At 44.4% G+C, this 26,659-nt stretch overlaps 1 protein-coding gene and 1 long non-coding RNA gene across 2 annotated transcripts in view; one reads left to right on the top strand and one right to left on the bottom strand.

Annotated features, from left to right (window-relative positions):
- Positions 1 to 825: 825 nt before the first annotated feature.
- Positions 826 to 2,940, bottom strand: LOC106601424 (uncharacterized). The gene is made up of 3 exons (XM_014193634.3): positions 2,067 to 2,940; positions 1,540 to 1,690; positions 826 to 1,249 (listed from the first exon to the last, which is right to left on the bottom strand). Exons 1-3 carry the CDS (start codon positions 2,554 to 2,556, stop codon positions 1,129 to 1,131), a joined length of 762 nt encoding a protein of 253 aa, XP_014049109.1. The 5' UTR covers positions 2,557 to 2,940; the 3' UTR covers positions 826 to 1,128.
- LOC123741694 (uncharacterized) overlaps positions 1,528 to 26,659 on the top strand; it is a 34,588-nt gene continuing 9,456 nt past the window's right edge. Inside the window, exons 1-2 of the long non-coding RNA XR_006769212.2 lie at positions 1,528 to 1,659; positions 2,057 to 2,228. This is a non-coding gene — a long non-coding RNA (uncharacterized LOC123741694). The remainder of the gene's footprint in view (positions 1,660 to 2,056; positions 2,229 to 26,659) is intronic.

Below are 26,659 nucleotides of genomic sequence, written 5' to 3'. Positions count from 1 at the left end.
ATAACCTATAATAGGCTACATAGATTTTTCCATCATGGGTCAATCAGTGATATAGAAAAGAGTTGCGTCCCCACCAATTCATTTCATCATAATTTATAAAAAGCACCTTTATGTGTGAAAATATTTTGTAAAAAAATAAGTTTTTCATTGGTGAAATTCATTAGGTTATTTGAAATGGGCAGAATACCACTTACACTTTCAGCAACACTGTTAACTATTTCAGAAAAGAACAACTGCCAAGCATAATAGGAAAAATGCCAATACAGCAGCACCAGCGTATGTATGGTATAGCAGCTATTTTCCAATGATCTCTGGCCTACCAAATGAAATGTAATTTTTGATGTGAATTGTTATTGACGCCCTCTCTCTGCTCAGCAGAGAGGATACACACAACCTTTCCAAAGCCATAAACATACAGGCTAAATGCAGAGAACAATGTCAAATACAGTCTGTACTTTATCTGTATTTTGGAAGCAGTGAGTTGAAAATAGTCTCTGCCCATATGCAGGAACTCTCCTCAATGCTGCGTAGTTTTGTGGAAAATTCAAGCAATGGACAGTCAGATTTTTATAAGATTGACCACAGAATTGGGCTGGATGATCTCATGGGGTAATCAGAATGAAGACATACCCTATTGATTCATTACACAGATTAAATAACAACTGTTTACTGTGGTGTGTCACACTGTATTTTTTGGTATGTGGTGTTACATGATCTGGGAAACTGAAAGCTGCTGGTGCTATGAACAGCCTGAGATGCTGTTTGTGACAACTAAAGTGACAAGACTGGTTTGCATGTTTTTGTGGAAAAGCACCAAACAAAAAGTAGCCAACTTCTTTTAAGCGAAGAATGAAAAAGATACAAAAAATTATAACCTTTACAAAGCATTGTCCAACTTGATATACAAAACCTCTCCAAAAAGCATTGTCAGTCACAATTATGCATTTAGCAAAGAATAGGCTACAAGTGCTCTGTAGCAGGAAAAGTGGCCTGGTCCCTTGTCCCAGTCTTTCTCCTTCTCTCTGGCTGGGCTTTTCCATTCCAAGAAGCTAGTCTCAGGACCAGGGTACACTATCCATCTGTCCACATCAAGCTCCTTCAGGTCCTGTACTGTAGGTGGCCAGTGAGTTACACACAGCCTGCCTCAAATAGATTGACCAGCTCCTTACAATCTGGGTCAATGAGGTCCGCTGGCTTCTCCCCGTTCTCGTTCTCTGCAAATGCACTGGCACCAAGAGAGAGCAGGTAGCTAAGGAGGGACAAAATACAGTGTTGTTCAGCACAAGTCACATTCACACAAGGCATCGTCATTGTCTATATTCACACTGGCTATGAAATGCTGCATGTCTGGTTCAATCAGGTCACCGAGGTCAGTATGGTTAGCAAATCACTACCTGCCTTTTGTCAGAAGAGTTATTTCTCAAAGAGGCAGCAATGTTGCATGATAGATCAATTGAATGTTATGTTTTGTGGTCTCCGTACTGTAGGGAAATATTTCTGTGGACGTTTTGTGAGTTTGTGTTTCATTTGTACACCAACCTGGCGATTTCGGGGAAGCCATCACTGCAGGCCATGTGCAGCGGCGTCCAGCCATCCTCATCTCTCTGGTGGACATCAGCTCCATATCTCACCAGCAGCTTCACGCAATCCAGGTTCCCTGTGAGTACGGCCTCATGGAGTGCTGCCATACCTGTACACAGAGCACCATACATGGGCACAGTCAGAAGAGGGCTCAGCTGCACTGTACATACCCTTACACTGCTTTTCTGTCATTTCAACCCCTGCTTTTAACTTCAGAACTTTTCAGAACTTTCACTATGCATTTGTCAAACAATTATTTCGAGCCTTTATTCTTTTACTGGTTTAGAATAGAAATAAATATTTGAGACCCTTTAACTTCTCAGTAGTTTTCTATTTGTCAACACAATATCACTCCGAAAAATATGCTGTTGTAGTTAGTGACTATATTTTCATGCAGACAGCTGTAGGTGCCATTGCCTGCTGTGGTAATTCCTGTCAATCTCTCAACACTTCCTCTGTCTTTATGTATTTGTAGATTCACTCACCAGATGGGAAGAGGGTATGCAGACGTACTTTCTTCGCTCTCATAAAGCGTCCAATCTGCTCCATCTCACCATGTCGGACAAGGTCCTGGAAGATAATATCATTGGAGAAGTGCACAGCCCGGACTGGCTTGAGTGGTAGAGGTGCAGGAGTCTGCTGTGCAGGTATGTGTGCTGTGCGACGTGTAGCAGCACTGTAGCGTGTTCCTTTGCTGTACGAAGGGGTGTAACTGGAACTGGTTTTGTGTGTAGGTGTGTAAAGTGATGGGGTGTAGCTTGTGGGGGTGTAGTGAGTTGAGCTGTACCTTGTTGGGGTATATGAAGTGGGTGTGTATTTGGTGGGGGTGTAGTGTGTAGGTGTGTAATTGCTGGGGGTGTAGTGCGTAGGTGTGTAATTGGTGGGGGTGTAGTGTGTTGGTGTGTACGTCATTGGTGTGTACTGACTATATCGCGTGGTGTACGATGACACTGGTAGCTGGTAGCTATACTTCATCCCTGCGGTCAACACGGTTCTTCCTCCCCCTATGCGCTCAGCCCAGGAGGAGGGGTGGGAGAAATCCAAGAAAACTTTGCAATCCAGTCAGGGGAAACAAATTCCTTTGTCCTTTTCACGCTTATCGTCCTTGACTTTTCTCACTTCCTTCTGATCCTTGAGTTTCCAACCAGAGTAGCACGGCTACTCTCTCTGCAGAGTACCAAAACTTTCCCAAAGTCAATTCTCACTGGCCAAACTTCCTCTTTTTATTTATTTATTTCCTTCTGTTTCTCTGGATATCTCCCTCGTGCCTCTTGTCTTGTTTCTCCAGTCCTTTTGTATGTCACTACAGTATCCTCTGGCTTTGTACAGGCTGGTGGTCTGATGGAGCAGGTGGGAGAGGGTCCCTATATACACTCTGGAGGGCTATTTTGGGGCCCGTCATCCCTCATATCGAGTGACTTTAGCTTGGAACGGAGTGGTCTCTGCCAGGCCAGGCTCCTCCCACTATGCGGTCACATGACCCCTGACACTGCCTCCACCCCTAACCCCATAGCACAAACATTTATGGAGCTTTATGGAGCTTTCCCAACATGTCTAATACCACATCACATCAAAATGTCCATGATCAACATCAGCAGAGGAACAAACTGTCATTAACAGTTGAGGGAAATGAAATGTTTACAGTTCAGTGTAGACGTGTTTTTATGGCCCCTGGGTACAGGTCAGGCAGCCTTTTTTGGAATTTCACAAGCGACAGCACTGACACATGGTCATGGTAGTCAACAGTGTGAGAGTCACATGTCGAGTCAAATGGCTTATATGTGATTTTCAGAATTAGTTTGACATTTTGTTTTTGTTACCTTGGAAGGGTTCAAGAACTCTCGCCTCAAAACAAGAAAAACCTGAATACTTCAACTATTTCAACAGAGGTAATGTACGAGAATTTAGGACACGTTATTTGACATTAAGAAAATAGCAGACAAACAAGGTCTTCAAAAGTTATTTTATTTGCCATGAAAGGATAACATACTTTTTGGTTGCTTGAACAACTACGGTATCTATTCTTATTGTGACAGGTCTTGAAACTTTGGAAGGATCAATATTTTGACCGTAGCATCTCTGCTATTAGAACAAACAGTAACCCCATCACATGGTTGACATCTGATCTACACTCACTTGCCTGGACCCATTGGACCAATAGTATCCTGCCATACAGGACGTTCAGGAACCACTGGGCCAATAGTATCCAGCCATTCAGGGAGTTCAGTGCAGGAGCGCAGTCTTGGCCAACAGTTGTGTCATAGGGACATAAATCTATGCTGCGAAAGGTAACCCATTTCTCTAGATGGCATTAAAAGATCAGATGGTTTTGGTTTAAAAAAGAAGGCCCTTTACAGTGCAGTGATCTTTCAATCTGTGTGACCTTCAATCATATTGGAACATCTGATTAGCTCAAATCCCAAAGCAATGTTTTGAAATGTAGTAAAGCTGGTACTGTGGTTACTCCATTTTCATGTCGTATGATTTTGTGAGTTGGAAGTTGTGCATGTGAACCGTGACAGCCGGGACATTGTGCCAGTGCCAGCTGTTCTCAGCAGGCAGGCAGGAACTTCTAAGAGTGGCAGAGCTGGTTCAATCTGGATTTCAAAGGCTTTGGACTTGGACATTTCACAGGAGCTGCTCCATGCTAGCCAATGAAAATAGCATGGCTACCATCCCACTGGTTTTCTCTTACCAAGGTCTCGCAGGGTAGACTTTACTGTGCCCTAAGGGGCAACCTTTATGGTTGACTAGAATCCACAACATAGGCTTCATCTTACTATAAGGCTTGGCTTGAGAAGCAGTACATTCTACTATAATGTATATCCTGTTATGTGTGTCCTGTATTTGTCATTAGGTACAATTCCACTATAAGGATCCACTGGCTCACTTACTGTCAAAATGTCAAGGCTTATGTTATATCACATCATGGCAAATTGTATTACAATGAGGGAGGAGATAACAGCTTGTTGCAAAACCATCCTTCTTCTAGAACAGTTGATTGTAATTAGGGGTATAATAGGCTTGTGTATTCAGTTACAAAGAAATGAAGTTACATACATCCATTAACTCTATCCATGACCTAACTGGAGGGTCCCTTTAAACTCATTATGATTATCCACGTTGGGATTGGAACTGTATGGGTGACTTTACCTTCGGATTAGAACTGACCCCGGCCCTGAACATAAACCTTTTTTAGCCCTGCACTGTCTCCACCCAGCACAGCTGGCCATTCTGCACAGAGGAGCTGGTGGAAAAGTCTTAGAGCTCATGTCTAGACAAATTGAGGTGAGAGTAATTTATAACCGCAGCTCGGGGAAGAGACTTTATGCACTGATTATAGAGTTCACCAGTCCCTCATAAAGAAGTGTGGTGAGAGGGTGGTGGTTCCATGAACTATGGTGCTACCCCTTCCCAAAGCCCCTACCCACCCAAGACTGAGAAGGGCCTCGTTTGGTGGGAGTTGTTTGTTTGTTGTCCTCTTGCATCACACTTGGATACATGCCAAAAGGAGTGCTCACGTGATCTGTTGGGGTTGAATCACCCTCCATTCAGTGTGCTATACATAGATACAGGCCCACCTCCTGCATGCCTTATAGGGCATATACAGTATTACATACTGTCAATTACCACCAAGCAGTTCCATGTTAAAAGCTTCCTGGTGTGTGAATCGCTGTAATGTTTCAAGTTAGTAATCACTATAATCACTATAGCAGTAGCATATGTGGTGAGTGGGTCTGTGCATGGTGATGAGTGTAAGTGTGTGGTGTCATTTGTGAGTGTGGGTGCGCGTGTGTGTGTGTGTGTGTGTGTGTGTGTGTGTGTGTGTGTGTGTGTGTGTGTGTGTGTGTGTGTGTGTGTGTGTGGAGTGAGAGAAGAGTGTTAGTGTGTGCCTGTAGGTGTGTGTGCCTTAATGGGTAGACACAAACAGAAGCACACACACACACGATAACAGCAGCTAATGGGGATTCATAATAAAAACCTATGGATGAGCATAGAGTCCGTGCAGGTCGTGCAGTGGTAGCTGTCTATTGAACAGTCTTATGGCTTGGGGAAAGAAGCTGTCTCTGAGCCTTTTGGTCCGAGATCCGATGCTCCGGTACCGCCTGCCGGACAGGTGCAGAGAGAACAGTCCATGAGAAAAGAGAGAACAGTCCATGAGAAAAGAGAGAACAGTCCATGTTTTCCAATTGCAGCTGTGTCATGACTTTGGCAAAGCCTTTATGTATACAGTGCATTCGGAAAGTATTCAGACCCCTTGACTTTTTCCACATTTTGTTACGTTACTTCCTTATTCTATAATGGATAAAACAAAATGTCCCTCATCAATCTACGCACAATACCCCATAATGACAATTTATTTATTTTTGCCAAAAAAATGTATAATAAAAAACGATATTTACATAAGTATTTAGACCCTTTACTCAGTACTTTGTTGAAGCACTTTTGGCAGCGATTACAGCCTCAAGTCTTCTTGGTTATTTTACATTTTACATTTTAGTCATTTAGCAGACGTTCTTATCCAGAGCGACTTACAGTAGTGAATGCATACATTTCATACATTTTTTCTCCGTACTGGTCCCCCGTGGGAATCGAACCCACAACCCTGGCGTTGCAAACACCATGCTCTACCAACTGAGCCACACGGGACAAGCTTCACACACCAGTATTTAGGGAGTTTCTCCCATTCATCTCTGCTGATCCTCTCAAGCTCTGTCAGCGTCGCTGCACAACTATTTTCAGGCCTCTCCAGAGATGTTCAATCGGGTTCAATTCCGGGCTCTGGCTGGGCCACTCAAGAACATTCAGAGACTTGTCCCGACGCCACTCCTGAGTTGTCTTGGCTGTGTGCTTAGAGTCGCTGTCCTGTTGGAAGGTGAACCTTCACCGAAGTCTGAGGTCCTGAGTGCTCTGGAGCAGGTTTTCATCAAGGATCTCTCTGTACTTTGCTCTGTTCATCCCTCCCTCGATCCTTACTAATCTCCCAGTCCTTGCTACTGAAAAACACCCCCACAGCATGATGCTGCCACCACCATGCTTCACCGTAGGGATGGTGCCAGGTTTCCTCCAGAAGTGATGCTCGATATTCAGGCCAAAGAGTTCAACCTTGGTTTCATAAGGCCAGAAAATCTTGTTTCTCATGGTGTGAGAGTCTTTAGGTGCCTCTTGGCAAACCAAGCAGTCATGCAGCCTTATGTGCCTTTTACTGAGGAGTGGCTTCAGAGATGGTTGTACTTCTGGAAGGTTCTCCCATCTCCATAGAGGAACTCTGGAGCTCTGTCAGAGTGAACATCGGGTTCTTGGTCACCCCCCTGACCAAGGCCCTTCTCCCCAGCTCCAGGAAGAGGCCAGCTCTAGGAAGACTCTTGGTGGTTCCAAATTTCTGGTCAGAGGAAGAAAAAAAACAATTCAATCAATTTTAGAATAAGGCTGTAATGTAACAAAATGTGGAAAAAGTCAACCGGTCTGAATACTTTCCAAATGCACTGTATAGTTTAAGATCTATGTTATAAATTACCTGGCAATGCACATTTTCCTTCTATAAATAAGCGGTTGAACCAGTCAGGTATCTGTACCCACTGCAAAGTATTAGGATCCTTATAACGACCGACCTTCAATAACAGACCAAAGGTTTAGGACACAGCCGAGGACAGACAGAGGCATCGTGATGTTAACAACCTGTCAAATAGGTTTATCATGTTGACCGGACAGCTATGGATTCCAAAACACTTTGATGTTGACGTTCATCAAGCTGGTGGCTGGACAGTTGGTGACTCACTCTCTAAATATGTTCAAGGTGAGATGAAACCATAGAAACCAGAACAGTGAAACATCCAATGTCAGCAAAGATTTCACAAGAATTCATAGAATATTGGCTATTCCTGGATCAACACTGGAGTCCCCTGCTGCACTCCATTGTATGATTGACATACACATTATTTTCAGGATCATCCTTAGATATGAGCATACATACAGAGTGGACAAAACATTAGGAACACCTTCTCTTTCCATGACATAGACTTACCAGGTGAGTCTAGGTGAAAGCTATGATTCCTTATTGATTTCACCTGTTAAATCCACTTCAATCAGTGTAGATGAAGGGGAGGAGACAGGTTAAATAAGGATTTTTAAACCTTGAGACAATTGAGACATTGTGTATGTATGTCATTCAAATAGTGAATGGGCAAGACAAAAGATTTAAGTGCCTTTGAATGGGTATGGTTGTAGCGGCCAAGCACACCAGTTTGAGTGTGTCAAGAACTTCAACGCTTCTGGGTTTTTCACACGCAACAGTTTCCTGTGTGTCAAGAATGGCCCACCACCCAAAGGACATCCAGTCAACTTGACACAACTGTGGGAAGCATTGGAGTTAACATGGGCCATCTTCCCTGTGGAACGCTTTCGACACCTTGTAGAGTCCATGCCCCAACGAATTGAGGCTGTTCTGAGGGAAAAAGGGTGTTCTAATGTTTTGTACACTCAGTGCATATTCTGAGCTTTGATTTATCTCCTAACAGATTTTGAGCAGGACTAGGGCATGGGGCTGTCTGCAAAACGCACACCTTTTGCCAAGTTGGCAGACAGCATCCTTGTACTGATGATGGGGTGCCAGGTATCGCGTGCCTCCTGTGCATGGCGTGATGAGCCTCTTCTCAGAACAGCCTGGCCTGCCCCGGTCACAGTGAGCCCCATTGGTGGCAGCACTATGCTCTCATCAGGGGGGCAGAGACAGGGAGCAGACTAACACACCTGGATTACTGGACAGTGAACACTGTGGGGCTGGATCTCAGTCTGGATCCTCCAGGCCCAGTGGGAGATACACGCTCGGGCCGGCTGGATCCAGTTACGGCACGTGTGGCTAGGCCAGAATAGGAAGCCTACATCTAAATCAGGAGCCAGTAATCCTCAGTCCTTGCACAGGGAGCCTCCACCATGCCAGCTGCAATCACCAGTAACAGTGGCAGAAGTGTGAGACTGAATTGACAGCAGACATGATGTCATTTATAGCAGGGAAGTTTCCATGTTAGAAAAAGTGATGAGGAAGCGTATCCATGGCTTCTCGATTTTCCCCCAACAACTGGTTGAGCCACACATTTAGGGCCCTAAATATATCCCCCTAGAGTCGGTTGTAGCATCGGTGCATCAATCTAAGTAACATTTAAACTAAATCCCCATAAAAATCAGTCAGTTTAAGCTAGAGATATCAGTTTTGCATTGCATGCGTCTCAATCTACCGCATCCGCTGATGTCGCACTTCCACGTCTGCAGTGAAAGGTGGCAGAGCTAGATTGGTCTTCTCACAAAAACGTCTGTAGCGTCCGAACGGATACTACAAACTAGTATGACCACTCTATGGAAATATGAGACTCTCACGAACACTATGGTGATCTCAGTTTTGTTCTACGACACCGACAAGTGTCAGGGGACTCGTCTCAAGTTTTTTATTTTTTTATGTCACCTTATTTAACCAGGTAGGCAGTTGAGAACAAGTTCTCATTTGCAACTGCGACCTGGCCAAGATAAAGCAAAGCAGTTCGACACATACAACAACACAGAGTTACACATGGAATAAACAAACATACAATCAATAATACAGTAGAAAAAAATCTATATACAGCATGTGCAAATGAGGTAGGATAAGAGAGGTAAGGCAATAAATAGGCCATGGTGGTGAAGTAATTACAAAATAGCAATTAAACACTGGAATGGTAGAATGTGCAGAAGATGAATGTGCAAGTAGAGATACTGGGGTGCAAAGGAGCAAGATAAATAAATAAATACAGTATGGGGATGAGGTAGATTGGATGGGCTATTTACAGATGAGCTATGTACAGGTGCAGTGATCTGTGAGCTGCTCTGACAGCTGGTGCTTAAAGCTAGTGAGGGAGGTAAGAGTCTCCAGCTTTAGTGATTTTTACAGTTCGTTCCAGTCATTGGCAGCAGAGAACTAGAAGGAGAGGCGGCCAAAGGAAGAATTGGTTTTGGGGGTGACCAGTGAGATATACCTGCTGGAGCGCGTGCTACGGGTGGGTGCTGCTATGGTGACCAGTGAGCTGAGATAAGGCGGGGATTTACCTAGCAGAGACTTGTAGATGACCTGGAGCCAGTGGGTTTGGCGACGAGTATGAAGCGAGGGCCAGCCAACGAGAGCGTACAGGTCGCAGTGGTGGCTAGTATATGGGGCTTTGGTGACAAAACGGATGGCACTGTGATAGACTGCATCCAATTTGTTGAGTAGAGTGTTGAAGGCTATTTTGTAAATGACATCGCTGAAGTCGAGGATCGGTAGGATGGTCAGTTTTACAAGGGTATGTTTGGCAGCATGAGTGAAGGATACTTGGCTTTCGAAGACCTTAGAAAGGCAGGGTAGAATAGATATAGGTCTGTAACAGTTTGGGTCTAGAGTGTCACCCCCTTTGAAGAGGGGGATGACCGCGGCAACTTTCCAATCTATGGGAATCTCAGACAATACGAAAGAGAGGTTGAACAGTCTAGTAATAGGGGTTGCAACAATTTTCGGCAGATAATTTTAGAAAGAGAGGGTCCAGATTGTCTAGCCCGGCTGATTTGTAGGGGTCCAGATTGTGCAGCTCTTTCAGAACATCAGTTATCTGGATTTGGGTGAAGGAGAAGTGGGGGAGGTTTGGGCGAGTTGCTGTGGGGAGCGCAGGGCTGTTGACCGGGGTAGAGGTAGCCAGGTGAAAAGCATGGCCAGCCGTAGAAAAATGCTTATTGAAATTCTCAATGATTGTGGATTTATCGGTGGTAACGGTGTTTCCTAGCCTCAGTGCAGTAGGCAGCTGGGAGGAGATGCTCTTATTCTCCATGGACTTTACAGTGTCCCAGAACTTTGTGCTACAGGATGCAAATTTCTGCTTGAAAAAGTTAGCCTTAGCTTTCCTAACTGCCTGTGTATATTTGTTCCTAACTCCCCTGAAAAGCTGCATATCACGGGATCTGTTCGATGCTAATACAGAACGCCACAGGATGTTTTGGTGCTGGTCAAGGGCAGTCAGGTCTGGAGAGAACCAAGGGCTATATCTGTTCCTGGTTCAATTTTTTTTTAATGGGCATGCTTATTTAAGATGGTGAGGAAGGCACTTTTAAAGAATAACCAGGCACCCTCTACTGACGGGATGAGGTCAATATCCTTCCAGGATACCCGGGCCAGGTCGATCACAAAGGCCTGCTCGCTGAAGTGTTTTAGGGAGCGTTTGACAGTGATGAGGGGTGGTCGTTTGACCGCAGACCCATTACGGATGCAGGCAATGAGGCAGTGATTGCTGAGATCTCGGTTGAAAACAGCAGAGGTGTATTTGGAATGCAAGTTGGTTAGGATGATATCTATGAGGGTGCCCGTCTTTACGGATTTGGGGTTGTACCTGGTGGATTCATTGATAATTTGTGTGAGATTGAGGGCATCAAGCTTAGATTGTAGGATGGCCGGGGTGTTAAGCATGTCACAGTTTAGGTCACCTAGCAGCACGAGCTCTGAAGATAGATGGGGGACAATCAATTCACATATGGTGTCCAGGGCACAGCTGGAGGCAGAGGGTGGTCTATAGCAAGCGGCAACAGTGAGAGACTTGTTTCTGGAAAGATGGATATTTAAAAGTAGAAGTTCGAATTGTTTGGGTACAGACCTGGATAGTAAGACAGAACTCTGCAGGCTATCTCTGCAGTAGATTGCAACACCGCCCCCTTTGGCAGTTCTATCTTGTCGGAAAATGTTATAGTTAGGGATGGAAATTTCAGGGTTTTTGGTGGACTTCCTAAGCCAGGATTCAGACATGGCTAGGACATCCGGGTTGGCAGAGTGTGCTAAAGCAGTAAATAAAATAAGCTTAGGGAGGAGGCTTCTAATGTTAACATGCATGAAACCAAGGCTTTTATGGTTACAGAAGTCAACAAATGAGAGCACCTGGAGAGTAGGAGTGGAGCTAGGCACTGCAGGGCCTGGATTAACCTCTACATCACCAGAGGAACAAAGGAGGAGTAGGATGAGGGTACGGATAAAGGCTATCAGGACTGGTTGTTTAGTGCATTCAGAGCAGAGAGTAAAAGGAGCAGGTTTCTGGGCGTGAGAGAATAGATTCAAGGTATAATGTACAGACAGAGGTATGGTAGAATGTGATTACATTGGAGGTAAACCTAGGCATTGAGTAATGATAAGAGAGATATTGTCTTTAGAGACGTTTAAACCGGGTGATGTCACTGCATATGTGGGAAGTGGAACTAAATGGTATGTTAAGGAATATTGAGCAGGGCTAGAGGCTCTACAGTGAAATGAGACAATAATCACTAACCAGGACAGTAATGGACAAGGTATATTGACATTAGGGAGAGGCATGCGTCGCCGGGTGATCAATAGGGGTCCAGTGAGTGGTTGGGCTGGCTGGAGACACGGCGATTCAGACAGCTAGCAGGCCGGGGCTAGCAAGCTAGCAGTACCATCGATGTGCCAACTTCAGTTTTTAGCGCCTGAACCGTTTGGGCTACAAAGTGTCACGGGACTCATCTGAAGGTAACCGGTACCGGTTTAAAACATTAATGGAAGTATGGAGGTAGTTTTGTGCCTACTCAAAACATGGGGTTAAATATGTGTAAAAAATATATACAGTACCAGTCAAAAGTTTTTACAAATATTTTCTACATTGTAGAACAATAGTGAAGACATCAAATCTATGAAATAACACATATGGCATCATGTATTAAGCAAAAAGTGTTAAACAAATCAAAATATATTTTATATTCTTCAAAGTAGCCACCCTTTGCCTTGATGACAGCTTTGCACACTCTTGGCGTTCTCTCAATCAGCTTCACCTGGAATGCTTTTCCAACCGTCTTGAAGGAGTTCCCACATATGCTGAGCATATGTGGGATTGTGGAGGCCAGGTCATCTGATGCAGCACTCCATTACTGTCCTTCTTGGTCAAATAGCCTTTACACAGCCTGGAGGTGTGTTGGGTCATTGTCCTGTTGAAAAGTAAATGATAGTCCCACTAAGCGCAAACCAGATGGGATGGCGTATCACTGCAGAATGCTGTTTTAGCCGTGCTGGTTAACTCTGCCTCACAGACAGTGTCACCAGCAAAGCACCCCCACACCATCACACCTCCTCATCCATGCTTCACAGTGGGAACTACACATGCAGAGATCATCCGTTAACCTACTCTGCGTCTCACAAATACACGGCGGTTGTAACCAAAAATCTCAAATTTGGACTCATCGGACCAAAGGACAGATTTCCACCAGTCTAATGTCCATTGGCGTGTTTCTTGGCCCAAGCAAGTCTCTTCTTATTATTGGTGTCCTTTAATAGTGGTTTCTGTGCAGCAATTCGACCATGAAAGCCGGATTCACGCAGTCTCCTCTGAATAGTTGTTGTTGAGATGTGTCTGTTACTTGAACTCTGTGAAGCATTTATTTGGCCCGCAATCTGAGGTGCAGTTAACTCTAAGGAACTTATCCTCTGCAGCAGAGGTAACTCTGGGTCTTCCTTTCCTGTGGCAGTCCTCATTAGAGCCAGTTTCATCATAGCTCTCGTTTTTTTTTTGCTACTGAACTTGAAGAAACTTTCAACGTTTTTGACATTTTCCGCATTGACTGACCTTCATGTCATAAAGTAATGATGGACTGTTGTTTCTCTTTGCTTATTTGAGCTGTTCTTGCCATAATATGGACTTGGTCTTTTACCAAATAGGGCTATCTTATGTATACCACACTTACCTTCTCACAACACAACTGATTGGCTCAAACGCATTGAGAAGGAAAGACATTCCACAAGTCAACTTTTAACAAGGCACACCTGTTCATTGAAATGCATTCCAAATGACTACCTCATGAAGCTGGTTGAGAGAATGTCAATAGTGTGCAAAGCTGTCATCAAGGCAAAGGGTGGCTACTTTGAAGAATCTGAAATATAAAATATATTTTGATTTGTTTAAAAATGTTTTGGTTACTACATGATTCCAAATGTGTTATTTCATAGTTTTGATGTCTTCACTATTATTCTACAATGTAGAAAATAGTACAAATAAAGAAAAACCCTTGAATGAGTAGGTGTGTCCAAACTTTTGACTGGTACTGTATATACATATTTCCTGAGCTTTCTTATATCTCCTAGATATAGGACAGACACCTTAAAACCTTATTCCTTATGAATTATTTTTTATTGTCTTTTTTGCCATTTATGAATGTGTTACTCAATGCGTTTCTGTTGGTGGTAGTAAAGGCCAAATCATTTGTTTATATTTCTCTTTCATACATAAAGGAGTCCTAAAACTCAAAATCAAATACCTAAATGATCCTTGGTGTGACCATCTTAAAACAATTCCATATGTCATCTTAAATTAAACAGCATGATCATTACACAGGTGCACCTTGTGCTGGGGGCTATAAAAGGCCACTCTAAAACATGCAGTTTTGTGACATAACACAATGCCACAGATGTCTCAAGTTTTGAGGGAGCGTGCAAATTGCATGCTGACTTTACGAATGTCCACCAGAGCTGTTGCCAGAGAATTGAATGTTCATTTCTCTACCATAAACTGCCTCCAACCGCAGACCACGTGTAACCACGCCAGCCCAGGACCTCCACATCTGGATTCTTCACCTGCGTGATCGTCTGAGACCAGCCACCCGGACTGCCATTCATGCCATTCAGTCGTGCCATTCATCCGCCGCCATCACCTCAAGGTTTCATAATGATAATGCACGGCCCCATGTCGCAAAGATCTGCACACAATTCCTGGAAGCTGAAAATGTCCCAGTTCTTCCATGGCCTGCATACTCACCAGATATGTCACCCATTGAGCATGTTTGGGATGCTCTGGATTGACGTGTAAGATTGTGTCTTCCAGTTCCCGCCAATATCCAGCCATTGAAGAGATGTGGGACCATTCCACAGGCCACAATCAACAGCCTGATCAACTCTATGCCACTATTGCAAAACATGGAGGCTACAAAGTTTGCTGTGCATCACATAATGTGGCACATTTCCATTGACTGCTTATCAGCGCTGCTCTCTATGCGTGTCTTTGAACATGCTGTGGCAGGCATCCACAAACGGATGATCTGACAGCTTTCAGAGCCTCTAATCTGAGCCTTGCTCCTAGCACGGACGGCAGACCACCCCAAACTAAATCGGGCTATTTGCTCTGCAAATGGGAGCGTCCGGCATCCACCACCTGGCCCGAGATGTATGGCATGGCCATCATGGTTCCCATGCCTCTGGACTCTAGAGTTGCTGAGCCCTCAAGGCACAAGGACATAGTTTCCATGGGAATTGGTCAATATTTTCTTACAGAGAGAAGACCAAAATAGTGTTGCCCAGAAAAGTATCAATGATAAATTAATTTGTTTGACTTTCAGTGTTGCCTTTGCTTATTTTAAGTTGACATAAAAGAAACAGGAAAGTTACAACATGTTTAACAGCACATAGAAAAATGAATTGTGTACTTTGGCTTGGATGCACTTCGATTGTGGACATTTTGCCTGAAAACTATTATAGGTAGGCTTATCATATGATGTGCTCAGACCCAGAGAAACTAAGACACACGTCTTCAAGAACACAAACAGTAGGCCTGCTGCTGCACCCATCACAAAAGGAGGGCACCATGGGAATTTCAAGGCTGTATTTAGTTGGGGCTCAGTTTTAAATAGCACCCTTTCTGTGTAAACGCACCAATCAATGTAAAAGTCAAGGCTCCAAAGATTGTTGGAGAGTATTCCTTGAGGTAATTTAAGCTGAAAGAAAGAGAGTTAGAATTGTGACTATTTGTGGTCACAATTCAGGGCTGAAATATATCACCTTGACTTTCAAGGAGGTTCACTGGTACTCTGAAGTGTATGCCTATACCATGGTCTGAACAATGGTTTAGAGCAGGCTATTAGACATGAGCCTATGCTTAATTCAGGGATATATAGTTCATGCTAATTATGATCACATAGATTAATGCAGATGTGTAAATCCACTAGATAAGCAGCTCCTACCACACAGATGGAACCCACCTAAAGATAGATGTAATTGAAAGTTGTTCACAAACTCACTCAAATCTCTCCTCAAAAGGATACAAATAGATAGCCTGTAAATCCCTTGGCTTCTTGAACTGGTTCACACACTGTCCTCAATGTCTCAGGCTGTCTTCAGACCAAATCGTACAGTCAAAGCCAAGAGCTTTATATGTCATCAAAAGGTGGAAAGGAGATTGCATTCCTTAATAATATAATGGTTATATGTAGATAATAAATGTTTAGAAAGACCAATGTTTGTTAGTGATCTCTTTCACTGAGGCTCATTATTTTGAGTGTGTAAAGTGTGAAGTTGGCCAAACACTTGACTAGTCATACCTTTCCTTTATTACCATATAGCAGATATTAGAGAGTGAGAGTGTGTTATTTGTTCTGAGGAAAAGATATTGAGGCCCTCTCCAAGCTAAGGTATACAGTGGCTTGCAAAAGTATTCACCCCCCTTGGCATTTTTCTTATTTTGTTGCCTTACAACCTGGAATTAAAATGCATTTTTTGGGGGTTTGTATCATTTGATTTACACAACATGCCTACCACTTCGAAGATGCAAAATCTTTTTTTATTGTGAAACAAAGAAGAAATAAGTAAAAAAAGAAAGAAAACTTGAGCATGCATAACTATTCACCCCCCCCCCCCCCCCCAAAAGTCAATACTATGTAGAGCCACCTTTTGCAGCAATTACAACTGCAAGTCTCTTGGGGTATGTCTCTATAAGCTTGGCACATCTAGCCACTAGGATTTTTGCCCATTCTTCAAGGCAAAACTGCTCCAGCTCCTTCAAGTTGGATGGGTTCCGCTGGTGTACAACAATCTTTATTAAGTCATACCACAGATTCTCAATTGGATTGAGGTCTGGGCTTTGACTAGGCCATTCCAAGACATTTAAATGTTTCCCCTTAAACCACTCGAGTGTTGCTTTAGCAGTATGCTTAGGGTCATTGTCCTGCTGGAAGGTGAACCTCCATCCCAGTCTCAAATCTCTGGGAGACAAACAGGTTTCCCTCAAGAATTCCCCTGTATTTAGCGCCATCATTCCTTCAATTCTGACCAGTTTCCCAGTCCCTGCCGATGAAATACATATCCACAGCATGATGCTTCCACCACCATGCTTCACTCTGGGGATGGTATTTTCGGGGTAATGAGAGTTGTTGGGTTTGTGCCTGACACAGCATTTTCCTTGATGGCCAAAAAGCTAAATTTTAATCTCATCTGACCAGAGTACATTTTAGTCATTTAGCAGACGCTCTTATCCAGAGCGACTTACAGTAGTGAATACATACATTTCATTTCATGCATTTTTTACTTTTTTGTACTGGCCCCCCGTGGGAATCAAACCCACAACCCTGGCGTTGCACAAACCATGCTGGCGTTGCAAACACCATGCTCTACCAACTGAGCCACAGGGAAGACTGTACCGTCTTCCATATTTTTTGGGGAGTCTTGGCGAACACCAAACGTGTTTGCTTATTTTTTTTCTTTAAGCAATTTCTTTTTTCTGGCCACTCTTCCATAAAGCCCAGCTCTGTGGAGTGTACGGCCTAAAGTGGTCTTATGGACAGATACTCCAATCTCAGCTGTGGAGCTTTGCAGCTCTTTCAGGGTAATCTTTGGTCTCTTTGTTGCCTCTCTGATTAATGCCCTCCTTGCCTGGTCCATGAGTTTTGGTGGGCGGCCCTCTCTTGGCAAGTTTGTTGTGGTGCCATAGTCTTTCAATTTTTTAATAATGGATTTAACGGTGCTCCGTGGGATGTTCAAAGTTTCGAATATTTTTTTTATAACCCAACCCTGATCTGTACTTCTCCACAACTTTGTCCCTGACCTGTTTGGAGAGCTCCTTGGTCTTCATGGTGCCGCTTGCTTAGTGGTGTTGCAGACGCTGGGGCCTATCAGAACAGGTGTATATATACTCAGATCATGTGACACTTAGATTGCACACAGGTGGACTTTATTTAACTAATTATGTGACTTCTGAAGGTAATTGGTTGCACCAGATCTTATTTAGGGGCTTCATAGCAAAGGGGGTGAATACATATGCACGCACCACTTTTCAGGTATTTTGTTTTAGAATTTTTTGAAACAAGTAATTTTTTACATTTCATTTCACCAATTTGGACTATTTTGTGTAGGTCCATTATATGAAACTTAATGACCGTACATATCACCCCATTAACACCGCTCCCCCAATAGTTTCTTATGACTGAAAGCAAACCAATGTTAAAAGGCTTCCCGCTTTACAGAGCCAAAGCTGTTCCAAAGGGGGATTACTAGTTTTATGTGTTTAGAATGTTTAGAATAGTGCTTTGTGTGCTCCCGTTGGAGACACAGGCCACAGTATAGGGCTGTAGCTGCTGACAGTGACCAGGTATGAAGAATGCTACCCCGTGAAGGGCCGCAGCAGTAAACAGAGCCAGCAGCTGTCCAGTCCACAGCCAGAGCAGGAGTGTCCGGACTTCACATGGAGGGGAGAGAGCCAGGATGCAGCCCTGCTTGTCTGGGGATAGGGTTACCCGAGCCGGGCCTGCATCCATGGAAAATGAGGGTGGGGTGAAAGGCCAGCCGTGTGGACATTTAATTTGTTGATGTTTGATTACACAATGGGGGTATGTGACTGAGTTTTGCCCTGGGAATGGTTGGCATTCAGCAGCCAGTGGATAGGAGGACGGATAGTGATTAAAACAAGTAACATGCAGTAACTAACCTTTACAAACTTGTACCCTCCACATCAAAGAACAATGGCATTCTGGACAATCTTCAGATGGCATCCTCTATAGCAAAGTGCTGACAAGACCATTTACCAGTCATCATTCCTACCTATGAAATTTGCATTAAGGAGAGGACACTGACATTAATGCTAAATATAAGATCCCGTGTCATGGTGGACACACAGGTCCATAATAACTGTGACAACTAATGGATTTATTTAAACTTACCTCAAGACTAATCCCTCCTTAATCTCTGACACAATATCCATGTAGTGTGTGCCCTTACCAACACTGCTCCCACCATGGAGGATCAGCCTGTAGGAGCTCTCGCCCCTGTGACCTCCTCATATTGTCACACCATTGGGGCATATCTCTGGCATATCGTTCCTCATTAGTAGCTGTGGAGGTTGCATGACAGGAATTAATTCAACTGAGGAGCCAGCGGGCAAAAGATTGGATGGTAAAAAAAAGGGGGAAGCAAGCTGTGTGACCTAATTATGTAACACAAATAGAATCTCCAGCTGGAGTTTGACCTATTGCAGGCCAGCAGGTTGGGGCTGCGCTGTCTTCAGTCATGCACCTGCCAAGAGAGCTTTTCAAGGAAACACAGAGGTTGTGTAAAATATACACACCTATCTATAGCCAAGCTGACAGGACTTATTAGTCCTATTAAAGATGACAACCACACACAGTCAATCTCTGCACCTGCAGCCATCCATGCTTACCAAACCTCCTCCTCAGCTCTGCTCTTCAATCATCACATCTGTTTACCAGAGGACAGAGAGACCAACCTATGAAAGGTTATATGAAGAGTTGATTTGAGAACGTAAAGTTCCTACAACCAGTTTAGAATTAGTTGCCATTAGGGATGAAATAATGCTTGATATTATGAAGAGACAGATATTATTAGGCCAAATAGTTAGTTATTAAATGAGTTATAATCATTACTCTAAATACAATTTCATAGTATTGACTACTTTAGATACAAATCATATAAGAATTGATCATTGATTGGTTATTATTGTTTATACAATGGGTGGTTTGGAATTCCCATTGTTAGAGTCTATCCTGACCATGATATACTAGACAATATACACATGGCCACTAGAGTCTGGACTAGACAGACAGGCAGAAATCCCTTATAAAAGTCAGGGTAGGAGTCGAGAAACCTGCCTAAAGCTATACGATATTACAGAGAACAAGTTAATTATCTTAAATCCTGGAAAAGATTTGTAATGTTGAGCTTCTTGTTCATGCAATTCTTGCTCGTGTTGGGTTTTTGTGCTAGCGCCATAAGTGACTCCTTGAAGGAGAGTTCTCCTTGTCGGAGTTTACCCAGAATGCACCGCACGGCCCATTGACAACGTATGGGCAACGTACACAGTGGGTGCTAATAGGATTCCAATGACATGTTATGTCAGTGGTTGTCTACCCCACAGGACTCCTGAGTGGCGCAGCGGTCTAAGGCACTGCATCATGCACAAGTGGCGTCACTGTAGCCCCTGGTTTGAATCCAGGCTGCAACACATCTAACTGTGATTGGAAGTCCCATAGGGCGGCGCACAATTGGCCCAGCATCTTCCAGGTTTGGCCAGGCTGTCATTGTAAATAAGAATTTGTTCTTAAGTAACTTGCCTAGTTAAAGATTGCTTAAGTAATTACCATTTTACTATGTAAATAACTGTGCTACAAAAAAAGTACTACACAAGTATGATATATTCAATATCTGAACATGCGAATTATCTAAATCAAAGCTTTACCCTCTGTAGTTATACTGAACAAAAATATAAACACAACATGTAAAGTGTTGGTTTCATGAGCTGAAGTAAAAGATCTCAGAAATGTTCCATACTCACAAAAAATATTATTTCTCTCATATTCTGTGCACAAATTTGTTTACATCCCGTTAGTGAGCATTTCTCCTTTGCCAAGATAATCCATCCATATGACAGGTGTAGTATATCAAGAAGCGGATTAAAAAAAAGCTGAATTTAAAATCAAATACCTAAATTATCCATGGTATGACCATCTTAAAAGAATTCCATCTTAATGTAACGGTTGTCGTCTGGAATGGAGGACCAAAAAGCAGCAGGAATGTGGATGCTCATCTTCATATTTATTTGAAAATAAAGTGAACACCAAAATAACAAAACAACGAAGAACTCACGAACAACCAAACAGTCTTGTCATGCTCACACACGCAAAACAAGAAACAATCTCCCACAAACACTAAACCAAACAATTACCCATATATAGGACTCTCAATCAGAGGCAACGAGAAAGCACCTGCCTCCAATTGAGAGTCCAACCCCCCCATTAACCTACACATAGAAATACACCAAACCAGAAAGAACATAGAACATAAACCAAAACCCGGAAATAATAAATCAAACGCCCTACCAAATAAACCACCACCCCGAACCACATAAAACAAATACCCTCAACCACATCCTGACCAAACTACAATAACAAATAACCCTTATACTGGTCAGGACGTGACAGTACCACCCCCAAAGGTGCAGACCCCGGATGCACCTCATATAAAAATAAATAAAAAATAAAAATAAAATAAAAATCCCCCTAAACTAAAGGGAGGGAAGGGAGGGTGGCTGCCGTCACCGACGGCACTTGTGCTACACCCCCCCTCCCCAACCCACCTATACAGGTGGTGGTTCAGGCTCCGGCCTACTGTCCTCCAGAATGCAGACAGACTTGATCAGTTTCGGGCCGTAGGCAGACTCCCCTCGTTCCGGATCGTAGGCAGACCTCTTCCATTCCACACTGTAGGCAGACTCATTTGAAACACAGTTACTTATATTTAGTTCCGGATCGTCAATAGACTCCCTTGGTTCCGGGTCACAGGCAGTCTCCCTCGGTCCCGGGTCGCAGGCAGACCCCCTCGGTCCCGGGTCGCAGGCAGACCCCCTCGGTCCCGGGTCGCAGGCAGACCCCCTCGGTCCCGGGTCGCAGGCAGTCTCCCTCGGTTCCGGGTCGCAGGCAGTCTCCCTCGGTTCCGGACTAGACACTGTTGCCGGATACTCTGGACTGCACACTGTTGCCGGATACTCTGGACTGCACACTGTTGCCGGATACTCTGGACTGCACACTGTTGCCGGATACTCTGGATTGCACACTGTTGCCGGATACTCTGGACTGCACACTGTTGCCGGATACTCTGGACTGCACACTGTTGCCGGATACTCTGGACTGCACACTGTTGCCGGATACTCTGGACTGCACACTGTTGCCGGATACTCTGGACTGCACACTGTTGCCGAACTCTCGAGGCTGGGCTGACGCACTGGAAGCCTGATGCGTGGTACTGGAACTGGATGTGCCAGTCTGGGGACACGCACCTCAGGGCTAGTGCGGGGAGCGGGAACAGGCCGAGTCGGACTGGGTTGACGCACTGGAAGCCTGATGCGTGGTGCTGGTACTGGAGGTATCAGCCTGGGAACACGCACCTCCGGGCTAGTGCGGGGAGTGGGAACAGGACGAGTCGGACTGGGCTGACGCACTGGAAGCCTGGTGCGTGGTGCTGGTACTGGACGTGCCAGACTGGGGTTTCGCACTTCCAGGTCCGCACGAGAGACAGGAACTGGAAACACCGGGCCATGGCGGCGCACAGGTGGTCTTGATCTCACCTCCTGCACAACCCGTCCTGGCTGGATGGAACTAGTAGCCCTGTACGAGTGGGTGCTAGTACAGGGCGAACTGGGCTGTGCAGGGGCCTGATGGTTGCCGTGCGTAGAGTGGGCGTAGGGTAGCCTGGTCCTAGGAGGTGCGCTGGTGACCAGACGCGCTGCGCAGGCATCCTCCTACCAGGCTGGATGCCCACTCTAGCACGGCATCTGCGAGGGGCTGGAATAACTCGCACTGGACTGTGCGTGCGTATGGGCGAGATTGTGCGCACTTCAGCAAAACACGGCGCCCTCCACTCCATACGGTCCTCCATATAAAACACGGGTAGCTGGCTTATGGCTCATCCTTGGCCCAGCCAAACTACCTGTGTGCCTCTCATGCTTCTCCCTCAGTGCGTACAAGGCCTCGTACCTCCGCCTCTCTGCCTTGGCTGCCTCGATTTCCTCCCGTGGGCGACGGTATTCCTCAGCCTGGTGCCAAGGTCCAGCCCCGTCCAGAATTTCCTCCCAGGTCTATTTCTCCCGCCAGTCCATATCGAATTCCCCTTGCTCCTTACTCCGCTGCTTGGTCCATTTGTGGTGGGAGATTCTGTAACGGTTGTCGTCTGGAATGGAGGACCAAAACGCAGCAGGAATGTGGATGCTCATCTTCATATTTATTTGAAAATAAAGTGAACACCAAAATAACAAAACAACGACGAACTCACAAACAACCAAACAGTTTTGTCAGGCTCACACACGCAAAACAAGAAACAATCTCCCACAAACACTAAACCAAACAATTACCCATATATAGGACTCTCAATCAGAGGCAACGAGAAAGCACCTGCCTCCAATTGAGAGTCCAACCCCCCATTAACCTACACATAGAAATACACCAACCCAGAAAGAACATAGAAGAACAAAACATAGAACATAAACCAAAACCCGGAAATAATAAATCAAACGCCCTACTAAATAAACCACCACCCCGAACCACATAAAACAATACCCTTTGTCACGTCCTGACCAAACTACAATAACAAATAACCCTTATACTGGTCAGGACGTGACACTTAAATTAAACAGCATGATCATTAAACAGGTGCACCTTGTGCTGGGTACAATAAAAGGCCACTCTAAAATGTGCAGTTTTGTCACATAACACAGTGCCACAGATGTCTCAAGTTTTGAGGGAGTTGGCGTGCTGACTGCAGGAATGTCCACCAAAGCTGTTGCCAGAAAATTGAATGTTCATTTCATTACAATAAGCCGCCTCCAACGTCATTTTAGAGAATTTGCAGTACGTCCAACCGGCTTCACCACGTGTAACCACGCCAGCACAGGACCTCCACATCCGGCTTCTTCACCTGCGGGATCGTCTGAGACCAGCCACCTGGACAGCTGATCAAACTGTTTGTTTGCACAACCAAAGAATTTCTGCACAAAGCTCATCTGCATGCTCGTCGTCCTCACCAAGGTCTTGATCTGACTGCAGTTTGGCGTCGTAACCGACTTCAGTGGGAAAATGCTTACCTTCGATGGCCACTGGCACGCTGGAGAAGAGTGCTCTTCACGGATGAATTCCGGTTTCAACTGTCCGGACAGATGGCTGAAGGTGTCATGTGGGTGAGCTTGTGAACAGAGCACCCTATGTGGCTCTGGGGTTATGCTATGGACAGGCATAAGCTACGAACAATGAACACAATTGCATTTTAACAATGGCAATTTGAATGCACAGAGAGACCGTGAAGAGATCCTGAGGCCCATTGTCGTGCCATTCATCCGCCGCCATCACCTCATGTTTCAGCATGAAAATGCACGGCCCCATGTCGCAAAGATCTGCACACAATTCCTGGAAGCTGAAAATGTCCCAGTTCTTCCATGGCCTGCATACTTACCAGACATGTCACCCATTGAGCATGTTTGGGATGCACTGGATTGACGTGTAAGACAGCGTGTTCCAGTTCCCGCCAAAATCCAGCAACTTCACACCGCCATTGAAAAGGAGTGGAACAACATTCCACAGGTCACAATCAACAGCCTGATCAACTCTATGCGAAGGAGATGTCACGCTGCGTAAGGTAAGTGGTGGTCACACCAGATACTGACTGGTTTCTGATCCACACCCCTACCTTTTTTGTTTTGGAATCTATGGCCAATAGCTGCATATCTGTATTCCCAGTCATGTGAAATCCATAGATTAGGGCCTAATTCCTTTATATAAATTGACTGATTTCATTATATGAACTGTACCTCAGAAAAATCTTTGAAATTGTTGCATGTTGCATTTTATATTTTTGTTCAGTGAACATGGGGGAATAGATAGTAGCCACCTGTTTAACATTGCATGAGTTATATTATCACTGTTCTGGTATGAGACAAGAAGTCAATGTTAGAATAAAGATGTGTAAATTACAAATGTAGGACTATGGGAGCTGGGCTTGTTTGTGTAAACCTGCTCCATTCTTCGTATGTAGTGTTATACAGTATGACATACCTTGTTGCTTGTTTACATGACTTAAATTACTGTCTGAGATTTGAATCAGATGAGCTCATCCATTACTCATGAAAGGGGGAAAATGGACATAAAGTTTACATCCAAAATGTATGCATGGAAACACGAATACCAGGGAATATTGAGAGCAGGGTAGAAATTGAAGGAACAGTTGTACTGAGAAGAGTTAGAAAAGAGATGATTGAATCTCTGCGTTTCCTGGTGACGTGTGTCTAATGATAGGCAAGTCAGGTAACTAGCCGTACCATGAGGAGGAAGCAAAAAAGGCAGAAGTGTAAGTTTGCTTCACCTGATCAAGTCTGACCACAAGTCAGAGACCACTATGATGACACAACACATGTGTTTGATGGATCCTTTCTGTATCCTCCTCTAGTCTACAGACTGGGTCAGACTGGGTCAGACTGGGTCAGTGTATCATGTTGACAATCTGCCACGCCCTCAGGTCTTTGATTATAATCTTTTTTTTATTTTCTTTTACTTAAAACAGGTATTGCAGAGGCAGTGCTTAGTGTGCTGCTGTGGATTATCAAGTACATTATTAATAGGGGCTTTAGCTGTAACTATGGTGTCTGCTAATAGCAGTATTTTGCGACATCTGTAAAACACAGTAAACTTGAACACTGTGTACAACTGGAAAGCACAAACTCATAAGTACCTGGAAACGTCTTAATTTGTGATAGTGGCAAATCTAAGAACAATGAACCTGCTGCCGCGATGACCTCACCACTGAGTCTCAGCAGTGCACAACACTGGCCCCATAAGGCCAAGTGAAAAACATAATATTCATAGGGGTCAACGTGCCAATTTTAGCAGCGTAGCCAATGGCGTAGCTGGAATCCTGCTTCAGATACAGGAGGTGCCGGATCAGGTTTCCTTGCTGAGACACGAACACACAGGCAGTAAAAATAAAGGGACACAGCGTCCCACACTTCTAAATGTGAAAAGTTCCAAAGACACATTTATCACTCTCTCCTACTGTATCAACATTATAAAGACATTAAGAAAACCTGTCCTATCTAGTTACCACGCCATTGGTCTTGTGACTATGGAGGATATACCGTCTGGTCTTCTCCTGTGCAGATGGGCAGATGACATATAACAGGAATCCACAGCGTCTATGACAGCACATGACCTCACATGATGGATGCAGGAACATGGTAAATGCAGCAGCGTGTATTTGACAGGGTAGACAGGCTCTTCAAACATCAGACCAGGCCCTCTGAAGAGGACAGCACCATCCATGGACAGGACATGTCAGGGTTTGGAGGGGATGGTGGCTGGGTTGACACCGTGAGGTATGCAGGAGATGGCCTCAGCAGATTCACCAAACTTGGGGTTATTTCTGTATGTAGTGTCCTTGCGGAGGAAAATAGCATAGGACACAGGGTGTAAACATATAGCACTTTGGCTTTATTATTATGCAGTTGAAAATTAAAAAAGCCAATCTGAGCTATAATAAATGTCGTACAAAAATAGCTTGAACAGGTTAATACCCGCTCATTAATACCCAGCCACCATATTCTTATTTAATCTACTTCTGCTACAGTCATTTTAATTCCATAGTGGCACATGACCTCCAGCTGCCAGTTCTCAAAATATGCTGCTGACCTCTGTCAGGGCAGACCTGTTAAGTAATATGATTAATTCACCCACACTCTAAAAGCTGAAACTGCAGCGTGTGATGTAACGATACAGTAATAACAACCTGCAGAGATCCAGACTGCTGAGACATGGAGATGGATTCGGTTTTCATTTTGGAACGCATTTTGGAAAACTATCCATTCATAGACGACTCTTTGGACCCAAGGCCTCCTCTTAAAGGGGCCGTCTTTATCGATAGTTTTGTCTTCCCCTTGGGGGATTACCTAAAATAGGAGTACTTATTTTCTTTCTTACCGTATCATAATACAAAATAGATTTGCATGGACATTAAATATTATAGTGTTTTGTTACATTTTGAACTTCCCAGTACGAGAACCAATAGTGAATAGTTTGACTACACTAAAGGTGGCTGGACTTGTCACTCTGAACTTTTCCTTACGTTTTTGCTTGCTAGGATGGTGATTCAAACTCAACATGACCTGAGGTGGGGAAGGAGGAGCCCTAGCTTAGACATACTGTCACTAGAGCTCTCTCTTTCTCTCTCTCTCCCTCTTGGGTTCACCCTTACTTCCCCCTCTGTACTGCTCCCTCTCTGTCACACACA

This window comes from Salmo salar, chromosome 03 (genome assembly GCF_965601325.2).
Source record: "Salmo salar chromosome 03, fSalSal1, whole genome shotgun sequence".
In the NCBI taxonomy this organism is placed as follows: domain Eukaryota; kingdom Metazoa; phylum Chordata; class Actinopteri; order Salmoniformes; family Salmonidae; genus Salmo; species Salmo salar.
This window is presented reverse-complemented; position numbering and strand designations above follow the sequence as displayed.